Genomic DNA, 13,928 nt, shown 5'->3' on the forward strand with positions numbered 1-13,928 from the left:
TCTTGAACGTGTCCTCTGTCCATAGCGGTTACAAAGAGCTGTCAAGGCCCGTCTTTGAATTCCAGTGTGAATTTGTAAAGCCAGGAGCAAAAGTATCGGTATGTAGTCCTCCATTATTGTTGATAGTCATAACGCGTTGCTATGACAACGGAGGTGCTTGCAGTGACGTTGCGACGTAGCCCTTCTCTGGCTCTCAGGCTGTGGAAAATCGAGCTGGTTCTTAGATAACTGGCGAATAGAACCAGCACCAAACTGGCAATAGCACCAGCCCAGAACCAGCACCTGGTTATCCTTGGTGGAAAAGACATATGTGAGGTCTTGTCGTTCTTTCTAGTGCTACTGCGTTTAAAGGTGGACTGCTAGAAGTTGAGGACAAAAGATGATGAATTTTATCTCTAATTGTGATAATCTTATTAAAGAAGCTTATAAACTCATCACTACTCAGAGCGATAGGATTAGATGGCTCAAAAGAAACCTTGGGTTGTTCTTATTTTCTGTTAGTGATGAGTAATAGTCTGATCTGGCCTTTCTGACGGCCTTCCTATACACTTTCAGACTGTCTTGCCAATCTAAACGAGATTCTCCCAGTTTGAAGGAACGCCATTTACTTCAAGTTTTTGCGAGATTTGTTTTAATTCTTAATTCCTTTGCTTCATCTTCTTTTTGACAGGAGCTACATGGTCTTAAGTCTTCTGCGGGCAGGTTGTAGCTCCATCTACAATTTTTTTTGGGAGGGAGTAAAGTTAACATAAAGGTCCTGATGTATTAAGGAACAGACTTAATATGAAATTTTTTTGAAATATCTTTCCTAAATTCAGAGGGGAAATTGCAAAATGTGGTCAATGTAAATAAAAATAAAAAATCCCCTGGGCCCCTTGTATATTTTTACTGGCCCTGGGGAAAAAAAAAAGAAAGTGAAATTGTAGTGAGAGAGTTTAGTTTGAGGCTAAGCTGGGTAAAGGGCTCCGTGAGTTTCCGGTCATTTCAGCGGCTGTTGCAGTTGAGTTTAGCCGCCAGGTCACTGTCCTGCAGAGACGACATTTAAGTTCACCGTCGCTGGGTAAATGTGAAATGAATCTTGATACATGATTTCATCACAATATGATTCCATAGAAAGGTGATAAATTATTATATTGACTTATTGCCCAGCCCTAGCTGACGAATGTTTCAAAACCTTCACTATTTTGTCTGACTATGCTGAGGCTGCTGACGTCTGATGTATCAGTGGGCTTGTTTGCATCCTCATGAAGTTCACTACACATTCAAAGTAGTAATTGTATCATTTAGTCATGTTTTCTTTTTCCAACATTCGATTAACAAAGCTAAGAAGACATTCAGCACAAACGTTAGCTGATGTTAAACGTGCAGTATACTAGCCGCAGCCGACCTGTCGAGCGCCAGTGTGATGTCACGGAGCGCCTTAACGGGTTATACTCGCGTGTGGTGATCACGACACTAGCTGCAGTATTCAAGTGGTGCAGACTAGAAGAAGAAAAAGGTTAACAACGGCAGAACTGGCAGCAACATTGCCATCAAGGCTTTGATTTGATTGGGTGAGCTACTTGGTGGGATCGAGCCTTTCATTCACCATAAAATAACTAATTTTAACTAGGGTTTAATCCCGGGAAACGGGATTCCCAGGAAACCTGATCAAGACTATTTTCCGATTCCCGGGCAAGGTTATGATAAGAAAGGGGAAATAAAAAAAATACAAGGAGTGCAGGTCTATTGTTGTCATACAGTAATGTAACGTTGATGCAGGACAGTGCTGTAATGTTGCAGCCAATTTTTCACAAAAATTCCAAACTGCCTGAGCACACCCTCTATCAACTACTATCAGGTACTTCTCGTTCAGGCTCCCCGTTTCTGCTTTGTTGCACACTGAAACACTTTTCACTGCTGAAAAAAATGGTGTGTGGTTCGCTCCCTCGAAACAGGAAAGTCTACATCATTTAAACTTAGACCTTCCAGTTTCGCAAACTTGGATGCGTCGACTGTAAAACTGCCTTTAGTCTTCTGTTTGGCCAGGTCTCACTAGAGTTTGGTCCTTAGACAGAAACGGGTCTCAAACAAAGTTAATTATCTCCTGATATCCTCCTGGTGTGAATCTGAAAGATGCCATGTTAGTGTTGGCATGTTCTGGAGATATGAGTTCTGTGATAAGTGGGGCCAATGTATACTTTGGTGACTGTGGGGTGAAAAGACTGCTCATGGCGGGCAGACACACGCACGCACACAAACACTGGCGCACAAACCTGACTCCAGCCATGACGTCACTTCAGTTTACTGACAGCTAGCTCAGGCTTATTAATTAGCCAGTAAGTGGCGATTTTTGGCACAATGAAATGAAATATTAAAGGAGAATCCTAACAACTACATAAATATGTAGGCTACATGTTGGAATTGACTGGAATTCTCCTTTTAACTGATCATTAACCGTTGAGAGAGAGTTGAGAAACGGAGTCTCCGTTCACCGTCCGGCAGACTCTGACACACTTTCCACCGGGGACAGCTGTAGGCTTGTACCGGTTAAATTGTCGGACACACGCAGCCACTCTCCTGAAGCTGCTTACGAGACTGACTCAAGCCAACAGCGACGTGTATGTCCGAGCCGGTCTCCACTGCCTCCGCCGGCAGGTTGTCAACTGTGTGGTTTGGAATGAAAGGGAGAAAACAGGACGCAGAGTAACACAGTTAACACAGTTTGACACGTAGTTACGGCAGCAGGTGTGTCTTGCTAAAATGGCCGCCTTAACTGAAAAGTGCAGCGGGAAACCACGTGCACTTTATACCTGTCGCTAATCTAAGAGGCGTGATGGTGGCGGAGCCCACGTGACACAGACCAAACTGAGCCTGTGGCAGCTTGCGTGGTGGTCTCCGTGCATGATGTGTGTGGCTGACTGCTGGCTTGTGTTGTAAAGCGCTTTGCTGGGCACTTTATTCCTGCTGTCTCGGGCTGTCCCAAACCATTATTTGTCAAACGATTAATCTAACAATTATCTTTTCGATTGGTCAATCTAACAATATATTTTTAGATTAATCTGATTCATTTTTCAGTTGGCGATTATTTTCCCATTGTTCAATTATTAACAATTCACACAAAACATATTTCAATTAGGTTCAAATCTCTATTAATTAAACTTGTTTAACAATGCACTTGATGTTGTTGTTGGATCACTCCAACAACAACATCAAGTCACTTTCATGAGGGATACACAAATAAAAACTCAAACTAAACAAAGGAAGTGCAAAAAAGAGTAGCCTGGATTTGCTTCTTTTTTTTGGAGCTTGTTTAACATCCCCCTTTAATCTAACAGAAAAAAAGTGCAATATTAACAACATATGAAATCAGATGTATCAAATAAATCCAACAATAAAACACATTTAACATTTCAAGTCACTTTTGGGAGGAATACACACTTAAAAAAACAGGAAAAGAAAAGTACATTTTTCTCTCTCCTATCTAAGGGAATTATAAGCACGATTTAAACCCGACAATATTTTAATGCGTGGGCCATTATACCTGACGTTCTAAAGGATGCGTGAGATATCTAAAAACAATCTGGCATGGTTGTGCAATTATAAAAGACTACAATGCTACAGATGGGGGGGGCGGGTGGAGACGCAGCACAGTCTACCTCATGCTCATACTATATAGGGGTGAGGTATGGGAGAAGTAGAGGTGAGCAGGACGGTGTTTGGCTGCTGGTATCCTGACTCAGTCTACCTCATTGTTGTTGGCCTTTTTCTCAACGTGTTGTTGCACTCCCTACTTGCGCTGTTGCTGGAGGCAGCCATGCTATTTTTAGATTTCTACGCAAATTATTCGCGTTGACGCATTTACATAACCGATGACGTCCAGGAATCGTCCCAGGCCTAATTTGTCCATTTGCTAAGTTTAATGCGGGCAATTTTGTAAATCTGTGAGCAGTACTGATAAATGGCACCATTTAATTTCCATGTGACTTTTGCATTGATATCCAAAACAGATCCCTGGCCAGGCTCCAAGGTAAAAGAGACATTCCTGATCGGTGCTTTTATTCACAGACAGTTCCTTTTATTTCATGTACTGTATAGTATCGACATGACAATATCAAATCAGACACATTGAATAGAGGATTTTACCCAACGTCTCAAATACTGTTACACTCATTCTGTCTTAATGCAAGTAGCCACAGGAATTTGTAAATAAATAGTATAACATTTGGAAAGGTTATGACCATGAAACTATTTTTTTCTATTTTTGTTATTTCCACCAACCGGCCCGTCAGACACTGCCTACCAAGAGCCTGGGTCTGTCCGAGGTTTCTGCCTAAAAGGGAGTTTTTCCTCGCCACTGTCGCACTGTTGCTTGCTCTGTAGTAAACTACTAGAACTGTTGGGTCCTTGTAAATTCTGCAGTGTGGTCTAGACCTACTCTATCTGTAAAGTGTCTTGAGATAACTGTTGTTATGAATTGATACTATAACTAAAATTTAATTGAAATTCAATGACTTAAGTCAGGAAACATTTGATGTTTTTCCCAAACTTGGTGAAAACAAAAAACTTCTTGCTGTCCCTGCGGGTAAGATGAACTGTTGTTGTGTTGCAGGGCATCATGTCGAATGCTGGTACAGCATCACATAAACCTGCCAGGAACACACCGCCCCGTGGATCCAAGTCCAAAGGCCTCAAAGAAATCCACATAGATGAAGAAGTCAAGATAGCTGTGAACCTTTCCCTGGAGAGGTTTCGCTACAGTGACCAGAAAGGTACCACCTTGTTGTTGATAGTTTAATATCAGACAATAAAAGCAGAACTCTTCTGCTTTGTCAGCTACTACTACTTATCCCAGTGTGAGCAGCAAGGTGAGATGATTGAGTCTTGTAGAGTGTCCTAATATTCACCCTTTCTTATTTCCTTACTGAGCAGAGATGGAATTTCCCTCTTCTCTGTCCAGCACGGAAAGGGCTTTCATTCATCGAATGGCACAGTCCCTGGGTTACATTTCAAAGAGCAAAGGGTAAGTTCTTCCAACAGGACCTGGGTTCATCAAGTATCTGAGTATCATTCAGAAATGGTGTGGAAAGTATACCTAGGAGTGAAAGTGATAAGAGTAAGTTATACAGTTCTATATTCCCTGCCACAGTGAGACTGAAGGCAAAAATAAAATAAGACAATTACCTGTTAAAATAATCCTCACTACCTCACTCTACTGTGCAATATTTGCAGTGTTTATTCAAGTTACAAATGAAATAAATGGTTGTATCCTCTAGTTACCATGTTTACAATTTATTATATCTTTTGCAATCTTTTGTGTTGTATCTAGAACTGCACAATTATGGCCAAAATGATAATCACGACTATTTGGATCAATATTGTGATCACGATTAATCTCACGATTAGGTGTTGATTTTAACCAAAACTAATTTCATTGTCACAGGCTTTTTAAATGCATCTCTGAGAAAGCTCCTTCACTTGTTTCAACAATAACTGATAAAAAGAGCTAGGGAGAGAGGGGAAGTGCGATGAACGTACTCACAGAGCGACGACTGATCATTATGAACGGGTCCAGCACGGGTTAAATGGCGGATACACAAGTCGTGTAACGTCTATATCGTCACTGCGCTGCATTTTTATTAACTATGATATTCTGGCCATGGGTCACATCTCTGGACCAGGTCCAGCAGCTCTGTCTCACACACTATTACTCTACCAACTGAAGTTAGTTGCATTCAATAACTTCTTCTGCGTTCTTCGCCGTGACCGCCGCGATAGCAGTTACCCGCGGAAACACTGGTACAAATACACTCACCTAAAGGATTATTGGGAACACTTGTTCAATTTCTCATTAATGCAGTTATCTAATCAACCAATCACATGGCCGTTGCTTCATGCATTTAGGGGTGTGCTCCCGGTCAAGACAACCTCCTGAATTCCAAACCGAATGTCAGAATGGGAAAGAGAGGTGATTTAAGCAATTTTGAGCGTGGCATGGTTGTTGGTTCCAGACGGGCCGGTCGGAGTATTTCACAATCTGCTCAGTTACTGGGATTTTCATGCACAACCATTTCCAGGGTTTACAAAGAATTGTGTGAAAACATCCAGTATGCGACAGTCCTGTGGGCGAAAATGCCTTGTTGATGCTAGAGGTCAGAGGAGAATGGGCCAACTTATTCAAGCTGATAGAAGAGCAACTTTGACCTAAATAACCACTTTTTACAACCGAGGTATGCAGCAAAGCATTTGTGAAGCCACAACACGCACAACCTTGAGGCGGATGGGCTACAACAGCAGAAGACCCCACGGGGTACCACCCATCTCCACTACAAATAGGAAAAAGAAGCTACAATTTGCAAGAGCTCACCAAAATTGGACAGATGAAGACTGGAAAAATGTTGCCTGGTCTGATGAGTCTCGATTTCTGTTAAGACACTCAGATGGTAGAGTCAGAATTTGGCGTAAACAGAAGGAGAACATGGATCCATCGTGCCTTGTTACCACTGTGCAGGCTGCTGGTGGTGATGTAATGGTATGGGGGATTTTTTCTTGGCACACTTTAGGCCCCTTAGTGCCAATTGGGCGTTGTTTAAATGCCACGGCCTACCTGAGCATTGTTTCTGACCATGTCCATCCCTTTATGGCCACCATGTACCCATCCTCTGATGGCTACTTCCAGCAGGATAATGCACCATGTCACAAAGCTTGAATAATTTCAAATTGGTTTCTTGAACATGACAATGAGTTCACTGTACTAAAATGGCCCCCACAGTCACCAGATCTGAACCCAATAGAGCATCTTTGGGATGTGGTGGAACGGGAGCTTCGTGCCCTGGATGTGCATCCCACAAATCTCCGTTAACTGCAAGATGCTATCCTATCAATATGGGCCAACATTTCTAAAGAATGCTTTCAGCACCTTGTTGAATCAATGCCATGTAGAATTAAGGCAGTTCTGAAGGTGAAAGGGGGTCAAACACAGTATTAGTATGGTGTTCCTAATTATCCTTTAGGTGAGTGTACATCTTTGCCCTTCATACTTAACAATATACAGCTATGTTAATAAAAAATTAAAACTGTAGACAAATGTCAGAAGGGTGGACCGGCGGACATTGTGTGGCCGGGCTGCTCGGAGAGTAAGACGAGAGAGAGCAAAGTGATCCAAAAACAGGCACGGCTTTACTGAAGAAATGGGTCACGTTACTCAAAATTAAACCATATCCATATAACAACATTGCAGCGGATGCAAGGACATTATCACCGGTCACTGCTGTTGTCTGAAAAACAACACAGACGGGACAAAATGTTGCGTTTACTGGTAAACCTTGAGACCGATTTATAACCAACTGCTATATGTTGAATTATCCTCCCGTACTCTGTCCTCCTGATCTTGATTAAAATGTGATTAATTTTGCAGCCCTAGTTGTATCCAATTTTTCTGGTGTTCTATTTTAGTTTATTTCCCTGGTAATCCTTTTCTATTGTAGTCTTTGTGCTTTTTCCCTTTGAAGAACTCGTATGTGTCTGGACTGTTTGGTGAATGCACTAATGGCAAATAAATAAAAATTCTTGAATCTCATGAATGTACAGACACTCAGACTCATAAAGTGGTAGAAGTTCTTCCACTATTAAAGCTGAATTTGTCTGTTAATTTAAGGTGTAAGTTACATAATAGTCCAATTGTCAATTAAGGCAAATGACTAATTGTAGATTTTATTTACCCGTGCCAAATTATAATTATATAAGTGATTGTGGGTGAGACTATATATTTTATTTTTACAATTGTTAGTTGTTGGCACTTCACCCCATACACGTTCATAGAAACAAAAACGACAAGGGGGGAGACAGTTAGAAAAAATGTTATGATAAAGAGGCGTGGTTTACTTCACAGACTGTGCATTTGTGTTATTACATTATCAGGGTCACTTGATGGTGATATAACCAGAAGATGTATCCTGGAATTCATTCAAAACTATAAATAATAAACCAATAATATACAGATTTGACTAAAAGAGACAATTATATTGTAATTCGAAAATATTTTTGAGACAATTCCACAGCAATATCGCATGCACACATCACACGTCTTATAGGTTAACTTGTAGGAAAGTGTTTGTACACATCTGAAAGGGTAAGGTCAAAAAGTGATTGCTTACTGGTTAACTCTTTAGGCCATTCATAGTCTTGCTTTTCCAGACCCTCCTCCAGAGAGCCCTGAAGAAGGGTCTGGCTTCTCTACATAGCATTCAAGGCTGGTTTATCGGCATTTATTAAAACCCATAGGAATCGTCATGGGCGGTGCTAAACTCGGCACAGCCGCCGCAAAATAGGCATACGAGAGAAAACTTTGATTGGATAGACAGTCTAGCTAGCTGTCTGGATTTACCCTGCAGAGATTTGAGGAGCAGTTAATCATAGTCCTCAGAAATTCATCGAATTCAAAAATCCAACACAAAGAACGCGGAAGGAAACGAAAAAATGCATGCATCCTGTGGAATGTCCTGCACCACCAGAGTAATCCCGGAGGTGTAACGTCAAAGATATAGACGAGGCCATTTACAGCAACCGTTTTTTGCGCTTGAATCAGTTATATCAATTGTTTAAATGAAATAATGTCTTTTCCTCTTAGGAAAGGACCAAATCGCTCCCTCACCATCAGGAAGAAGAACGGTTCAGAAAAACCTCGGCCCACCATGCCCCTCACGCTCTCCCACAATTCCTTGTATTTCATCCGCAGCCTACTTCAGAGGTTTCCCATCAGCAACAAGGAACGCATCGACATGCAGCCCAGCAACAAAAGTGGCATGTCTGTGGCTTCAGAACCTGGTGAGTGTCTTGGTCTGGGTTTAAACTACAGTAGGACTGTGCTGGTGTTATGGTGCTGTCTATACTGGCCCCCTATTGGAAATAAATGGTCACAAGTCTCTCCTCTCTGAGATACAGTACATGAGCGGAACCTAATAGATATTTTAATTTAATAGATACTTAATAACGATGCTTTTAAAACGGTGCCGTGCCTAAAAATGTTTTTTTTATATGTATGTATTTAAAAAAGTAAAAAGGAGCATGAAATGACAGTCTGCGACATTGAAGACCTGCTTGTTTATTGCTACGGCCATATGGTCAAAACTAAATGATTTAATAATAATGTCAAAACAATAACTTATAGCCAGTAAAGTACGGGTAAATAGCAAAACAACTACTAAATGGAAAACGGGTATTTTACAATGACTTGACTTGAATAAAGTTAGCCAGTAAGGGACGTACAGGCTAAACTACTCTGACTTTCGCGTTTTTGACTCAAAGCTGCTGCTAACGGGTATTGTCGCTTCCCATCCCTGGCAAGTTTAAAGAAGGAAACATGAAAGACCGCACGTATTCAAAATCTAAATTTCAGGAGGACGCACACCAAATCCCAGCTAGTTAATTATTCTCCAGACCGCTGCAATTTCTGTTTCTTTTTTTTTTTTTTTTTTCAACTTTTACGACAACAACAACAAACAACAAACATATCTGCTTAGCACATAGAAGGAAAATGCATTTGTTAAAAAAATTAAAAATTAAAAAAATTAAACTCTTGCAATATCTGCATTACAAAGTCAGAAAGTTGAAATATACAACCTATGCATCTTGTACATCTTGCTGGCTTTCCAAAAAGTTTGTAAATTGTTCCCATACTTTGTAGAAACTTTGTAGCTTCCCCTTTTTAGCATAAGTCATTTTTTCCAAGGCCAGAGTATTAGACAGGGTCTTGAACCAAGCATTGACAGACGGTGCTTCCATAGCTTTCCATGAGATGGCAATACAATGTTTAGCTTGCAGTGAGCAGATATATACCATCTTCCTACCCGCACTCGACAGTCTTAAGTCTGTTGGAACAAGCCCTAGAATGAACAACTTAGGACAGACGGGCAGTCTGGTGGAGCTAATCTCAGAGACTCGTTCTATTACCTTTCCCCAGAATTCTCTAATTTTAGGGCAGGTCCACAGGCAGTGATAAAGTGTGCCCTCCTCTAGACCACACTTAGTGCAGAGGTCAGGGTTGTTGTTATTGAAGCGGTGCAATAAAGGAGTCATATATGTGCGCATAATCCATTTGTACTGTATAAGTTTAAATCTGGTATTGATAGTTTGAGTCTGTGCTGTGTGGCACACCATTGTCCATTCATCCTCAGAAATTTCTGTATCGATGTCACTGGACTATTTACTATTACTACACTTGTTTCTTTCTTTGTCATTCAGAAACATAATATTAGACTTGGTTTTGTTAACTTTATAGCCAGAGATTTTCCCAAAAGTTGCTATTGTGTGAAGAAAGGCAGGAAGGGATTGTGTCAGATTTTTAAAAAAGGGTATGATGTCGTCTGCAAAAAGGCTAATTCTGTGTTCACAGCTTCCTATTGTTACTCCCCGTATTAACGGGTGTGATCTAATTGTTAGAGCCAGTGGTTCTATGGACATTACAAACAAAAGTGGCGATAGTGGGCATCCTTGACGTGTTCCTCTGGTAAGTTTAAATGGGTTGGACGTCATAGAGTTTGTCAGGACTGCTGCACTGGGTCTATCGTATAATAACTTCACCCGCTTAATACAATTTTGTCCCAGGCCAAATCTAGGGAGTATATCAAATAAATATGGCCATTCCAGCCTATCAAAGGCCTTCTCACAATCCAAGGAGAGTAAGGCCACATCAGGGCGTCCATTTTCTATATTAATAATATTTAGGACTCTCCTAAGATTGTGAAAAGCTTGCCTTCCCACTACAAATCCATTTTGGTCTTCGTAAATTAAACTAGGTAGGAGTTTCTCTAATCTCCATGCAATGACCTTAGCTAATAGTTTCATATCTGAGTTCAGAAGAGATATGGGTCGGTAAGATTCACATTTAGTAGATGGCTTACCAGGTTTTAATATAGTAGTGATGAGGGCTGTAGAAAAGGAAGGTGGTAAGAAGTCTGTTCTAAAGGCTTCTTCAAGCATATGGAATAAGTGGGGAATCAGCATATCTTTAAAGGTCTTATATATTTCAATGGGCAGCCCATCTGGGCCAGCAGTTTTCCCACTTTGCATAGACATTAGGGCACTATAAAACTCCTCTAACTCTAATGGTCTCTCCAGAGTTTTCCTGTCTTCTTGAGAAAGAGTAGGAGTTTTCCTGTCTTGTGGAGAAAGAGTAGGGAAGTCCAGGGCATCAAGAAAACCATTTAAAGATGTTTTATCAGCTGAAAACTCAGATTTATAAAGTGTTTCATAGAATTTCTGAAATGTTTCATTTATTTCTTTGGGGTCTGAAGTCGTTCCATTTGGCTTTTCTACCTCATGTATGGATCTCTCATTCTGTAGGGTTTTTTATGCGCCAGGCAAGTAATTTGCCAGCCTTTTCCCCTTGATCGTAGAATTGTTGTTTTAATTTATTTAAATCATTTAAGGCATTATTTACTGATTTTACATTATACTGGGCTCTAAGTATGTTTAATCTTTGCTCTACAGCTGGGGTCTTATTAGTTACAATTTGCTCTTCTAGTGTTTTAATTTCTTTTTCAATTTCTAACAGCTTCTTTTTAAATTCTTTAGATGTAAAACTGGTATAGCTTATTATTTGCCCTCTGATGTAAGCCTTTAAGGCATCCCATCTGGTTAGCGATGAAGTTTCATTTTTGTTGAACTCGAAAAACACGTCTATATTTGCCTTAAGGAACTGTACAAACTCAGGATCTTGGAGCCATTTATTATCAAATCTCCATTTAGGAGGCCCACTGTATTCTTTACCCGCCTTGAACTCCAAGGATACTGCTGCATGATCCGATATTATTATGCTGTTGTAATAACAACTCCTGACTTTGAATATTGAGATATTAGAAATGAGAAAATAATCAAGTCTGTAATAGGTATTGTATGTAGTAGAGTGACATGAGTATTCTCTCTTATCTGGATTGTATTTCCTAAATATATCACACAACCCCAGCTCTTCCATGAAATGGTGAATTACCCTTCTTGCATGACTATGAGATGAGTCTTGACCACCCTCTCGGTCCATGGTAGGATTCACGACACAGTTGAAATCTCCTCCCATTATAACCTCCCCCTCAAGGTTGAAATTGTTAGAAAAATATTCTTGTAAAAATCAGGATCATCTTCATTCGGCCCATAGACATTAACTAAATTAAGATAATTTCCAAATAATTTGCCCTGTAGAATTATATATCTGCCCCCAGGGTCCATATTAGTTGAGATTATCTGAATTGGAATAGATTTGTGAATTAAGATAGCTACTCCTCTAGCCTGAGAGGAGAAGTTAGCAGCAAACACTTGCCCCTGCCACCTTCTACGTATCCTGATGACTTCAGTGGAGACTAAGTGGGTTTCCTGTAGAAATATAATTCTCGAGCCCAAGTGTTTTAGTCTAGTCATTACCTGTTTTATTTTCACCAAACTGCCTAAGCCTCTTATGTTCCATGACGTTAATTTGTATACCTGGTTATCTGCCGTTAGGGGGTACTATGTGAAGTCTTATCAAAGAGCATGAGCTGTACTGAAAAGTTGGGTAATATGAAGGGGGACAGAGGAGAGGGAAATGCATAAAAAATAACAATAAGAATAAACAAAGTGACTATACACATAAAATAATGAAAACCCACACAAGAACCACCCAAAAACATTCTGCTAAAACATGCAAAATGTTGAACAGGTAACATCCGCCTACTGACTGCCTACTTTACAGTCTAAGCTAAGTAAATCCAGCTTCCAACAGCTCCTGATTAGGAGCAAGAATAAGTCTAATGAACTAAATTGACCACCTTTAGTCTCTGTGTATTCAAATAGTAGCAGTAATAATACCACCCCTTTATGTTGGGACAAAAATGAACGTTTTTAGAATATGCTATAGCCAATGATACGTGTAAGGTTAATCTTGAAACAGTTCTAAAAGCAAATAGGTTACTCAGTGCCAGCATGCCTCATTTAGTTAGTCAGTGACACCCTTTAAGGCGAGAGACAACATAATAATATTAGGCCCAATTAAATTAGCCAGTATTCTTTTCTTTTTCTTACTTGTAAACATCTTTCAAATCAAGTCAGGCTCCTGTACTGGATGATAAGTAGCCTAACCAGCTCTTGTTTCATGGCTAATGCAAGTTTGCATCTATATCATACATCACCCTGACTCTGAAATAGATTAATCGCCAATACTGTGAAGAAACTTCTCCACTTCTCCGGGCGTCTGAAAGAAGATTACTTTGCCTTGGTATGTCACCCGGAGCTTGGCAGGGTATTGGAGACCATACTCTATTCCCTTGGAGTGTAGAGATTGTTTCGTAGTAGGCGTTCCGTCGGCGTTGCACGTCGGCTGAGAAGTCTGAGAAAAGTTTCACCTGTCGGTTGTTGTACATAATCGTCTTCGGGTGGAGTAACTGCAATGCGGTGAGCTCGCTCGATCCGTAGCGGATGAGGGAAGTTCTCAAGTCCCAGGACGTCGATGAACCAATTCTCCAGAAAGGATTCAGCATCAGCACCCTCCACCTTTTCTTCCAATCCAATGATGCGTAGATTAGAACGGCGTGAGCGGTTCTCAAGGTCGTCATTCTTTTCCGTAAGTTGTTTCACTTTAGCTTCCAGCTCTGACACCATAGCTGTTAACTGTGCTGTTACATCCTCCGTGTCTCCTATGCCTTGTTCAGCTGCGGTTATCCGGCATTTCATAGCATCCAAATCCGATCTAATGTGGGCTAAGCCATCAATAACTTCCCCGTGGCGCGCTAATGTTTCAGTCTTGAGAAGAGCGATGGCCTCTAACACAGCATCTTGATTATGGGTATCCCTTCGGCCACCGTTTGTTGCGTCCATCCTCTCGCCATCCTCAACTGAAGAGGCTACAAGTCCGGAGCTAGCAAGAAGTTTGTCATTTGGTGGAGTTTTTGTCGGCTCGTTAGGATGGTTGTCAGATTTAGTTT

General features: G+C 40.7%; 1 protein-coding gene across 5 annotated transcripts in view; it reads left to right on the forward strand.

Moving 5' to 3' along the window:
• LOC117958841 (3'-5' RNA helicase YTHDC2) overlaps positions 1-13,928 on the forward strand; it is a 70,587-nt gene that overhangs the window by 3,566 nt on the left and 53,093 nt on the right. For 4 of the 5 annotated variants that reach the window (XR_004659804.1, XM_034895503.1, XM_034895502.1 and 1 more), the window contains 3 exons: positions 4,592-4,751; positions 4,912-5,002; positions 8,609-8,805. Coding sequence is in view for 3 of the 5 variants with exons in the window: in XM_034895503.1 (XP_034751394.1) it covers positions 4,598-4,751; positions 4,912-5,002; positions 8,609-8,805 (442 nt within the window). In the remaining 2 variants the exon portion in view is untranslated. Of the gene's footprint in view, positions 1-4,591; positions 4,752-4,911; positions 5,003-8,608; positions 8,806-13,928 lie in introns of those variants that run through there. The other variant, XM_034895505.1, reaches the window with a different exon arrangement.

Source organism: Etheostoma cragini, chromosome 16 (assembly GCF_013103735.1).
Source record: "Etheostoma cragini isolate CJK2018 chromosome 16, CSU_Ecrag_1.0, whole genome shotgun sequence".
NCBI classification, from domain to species: Eukaryota; Metazoa; Chordata; class Actinopteri; order Perciformes; family Percidae; genus Etheostoma; species Etheostoma cragini.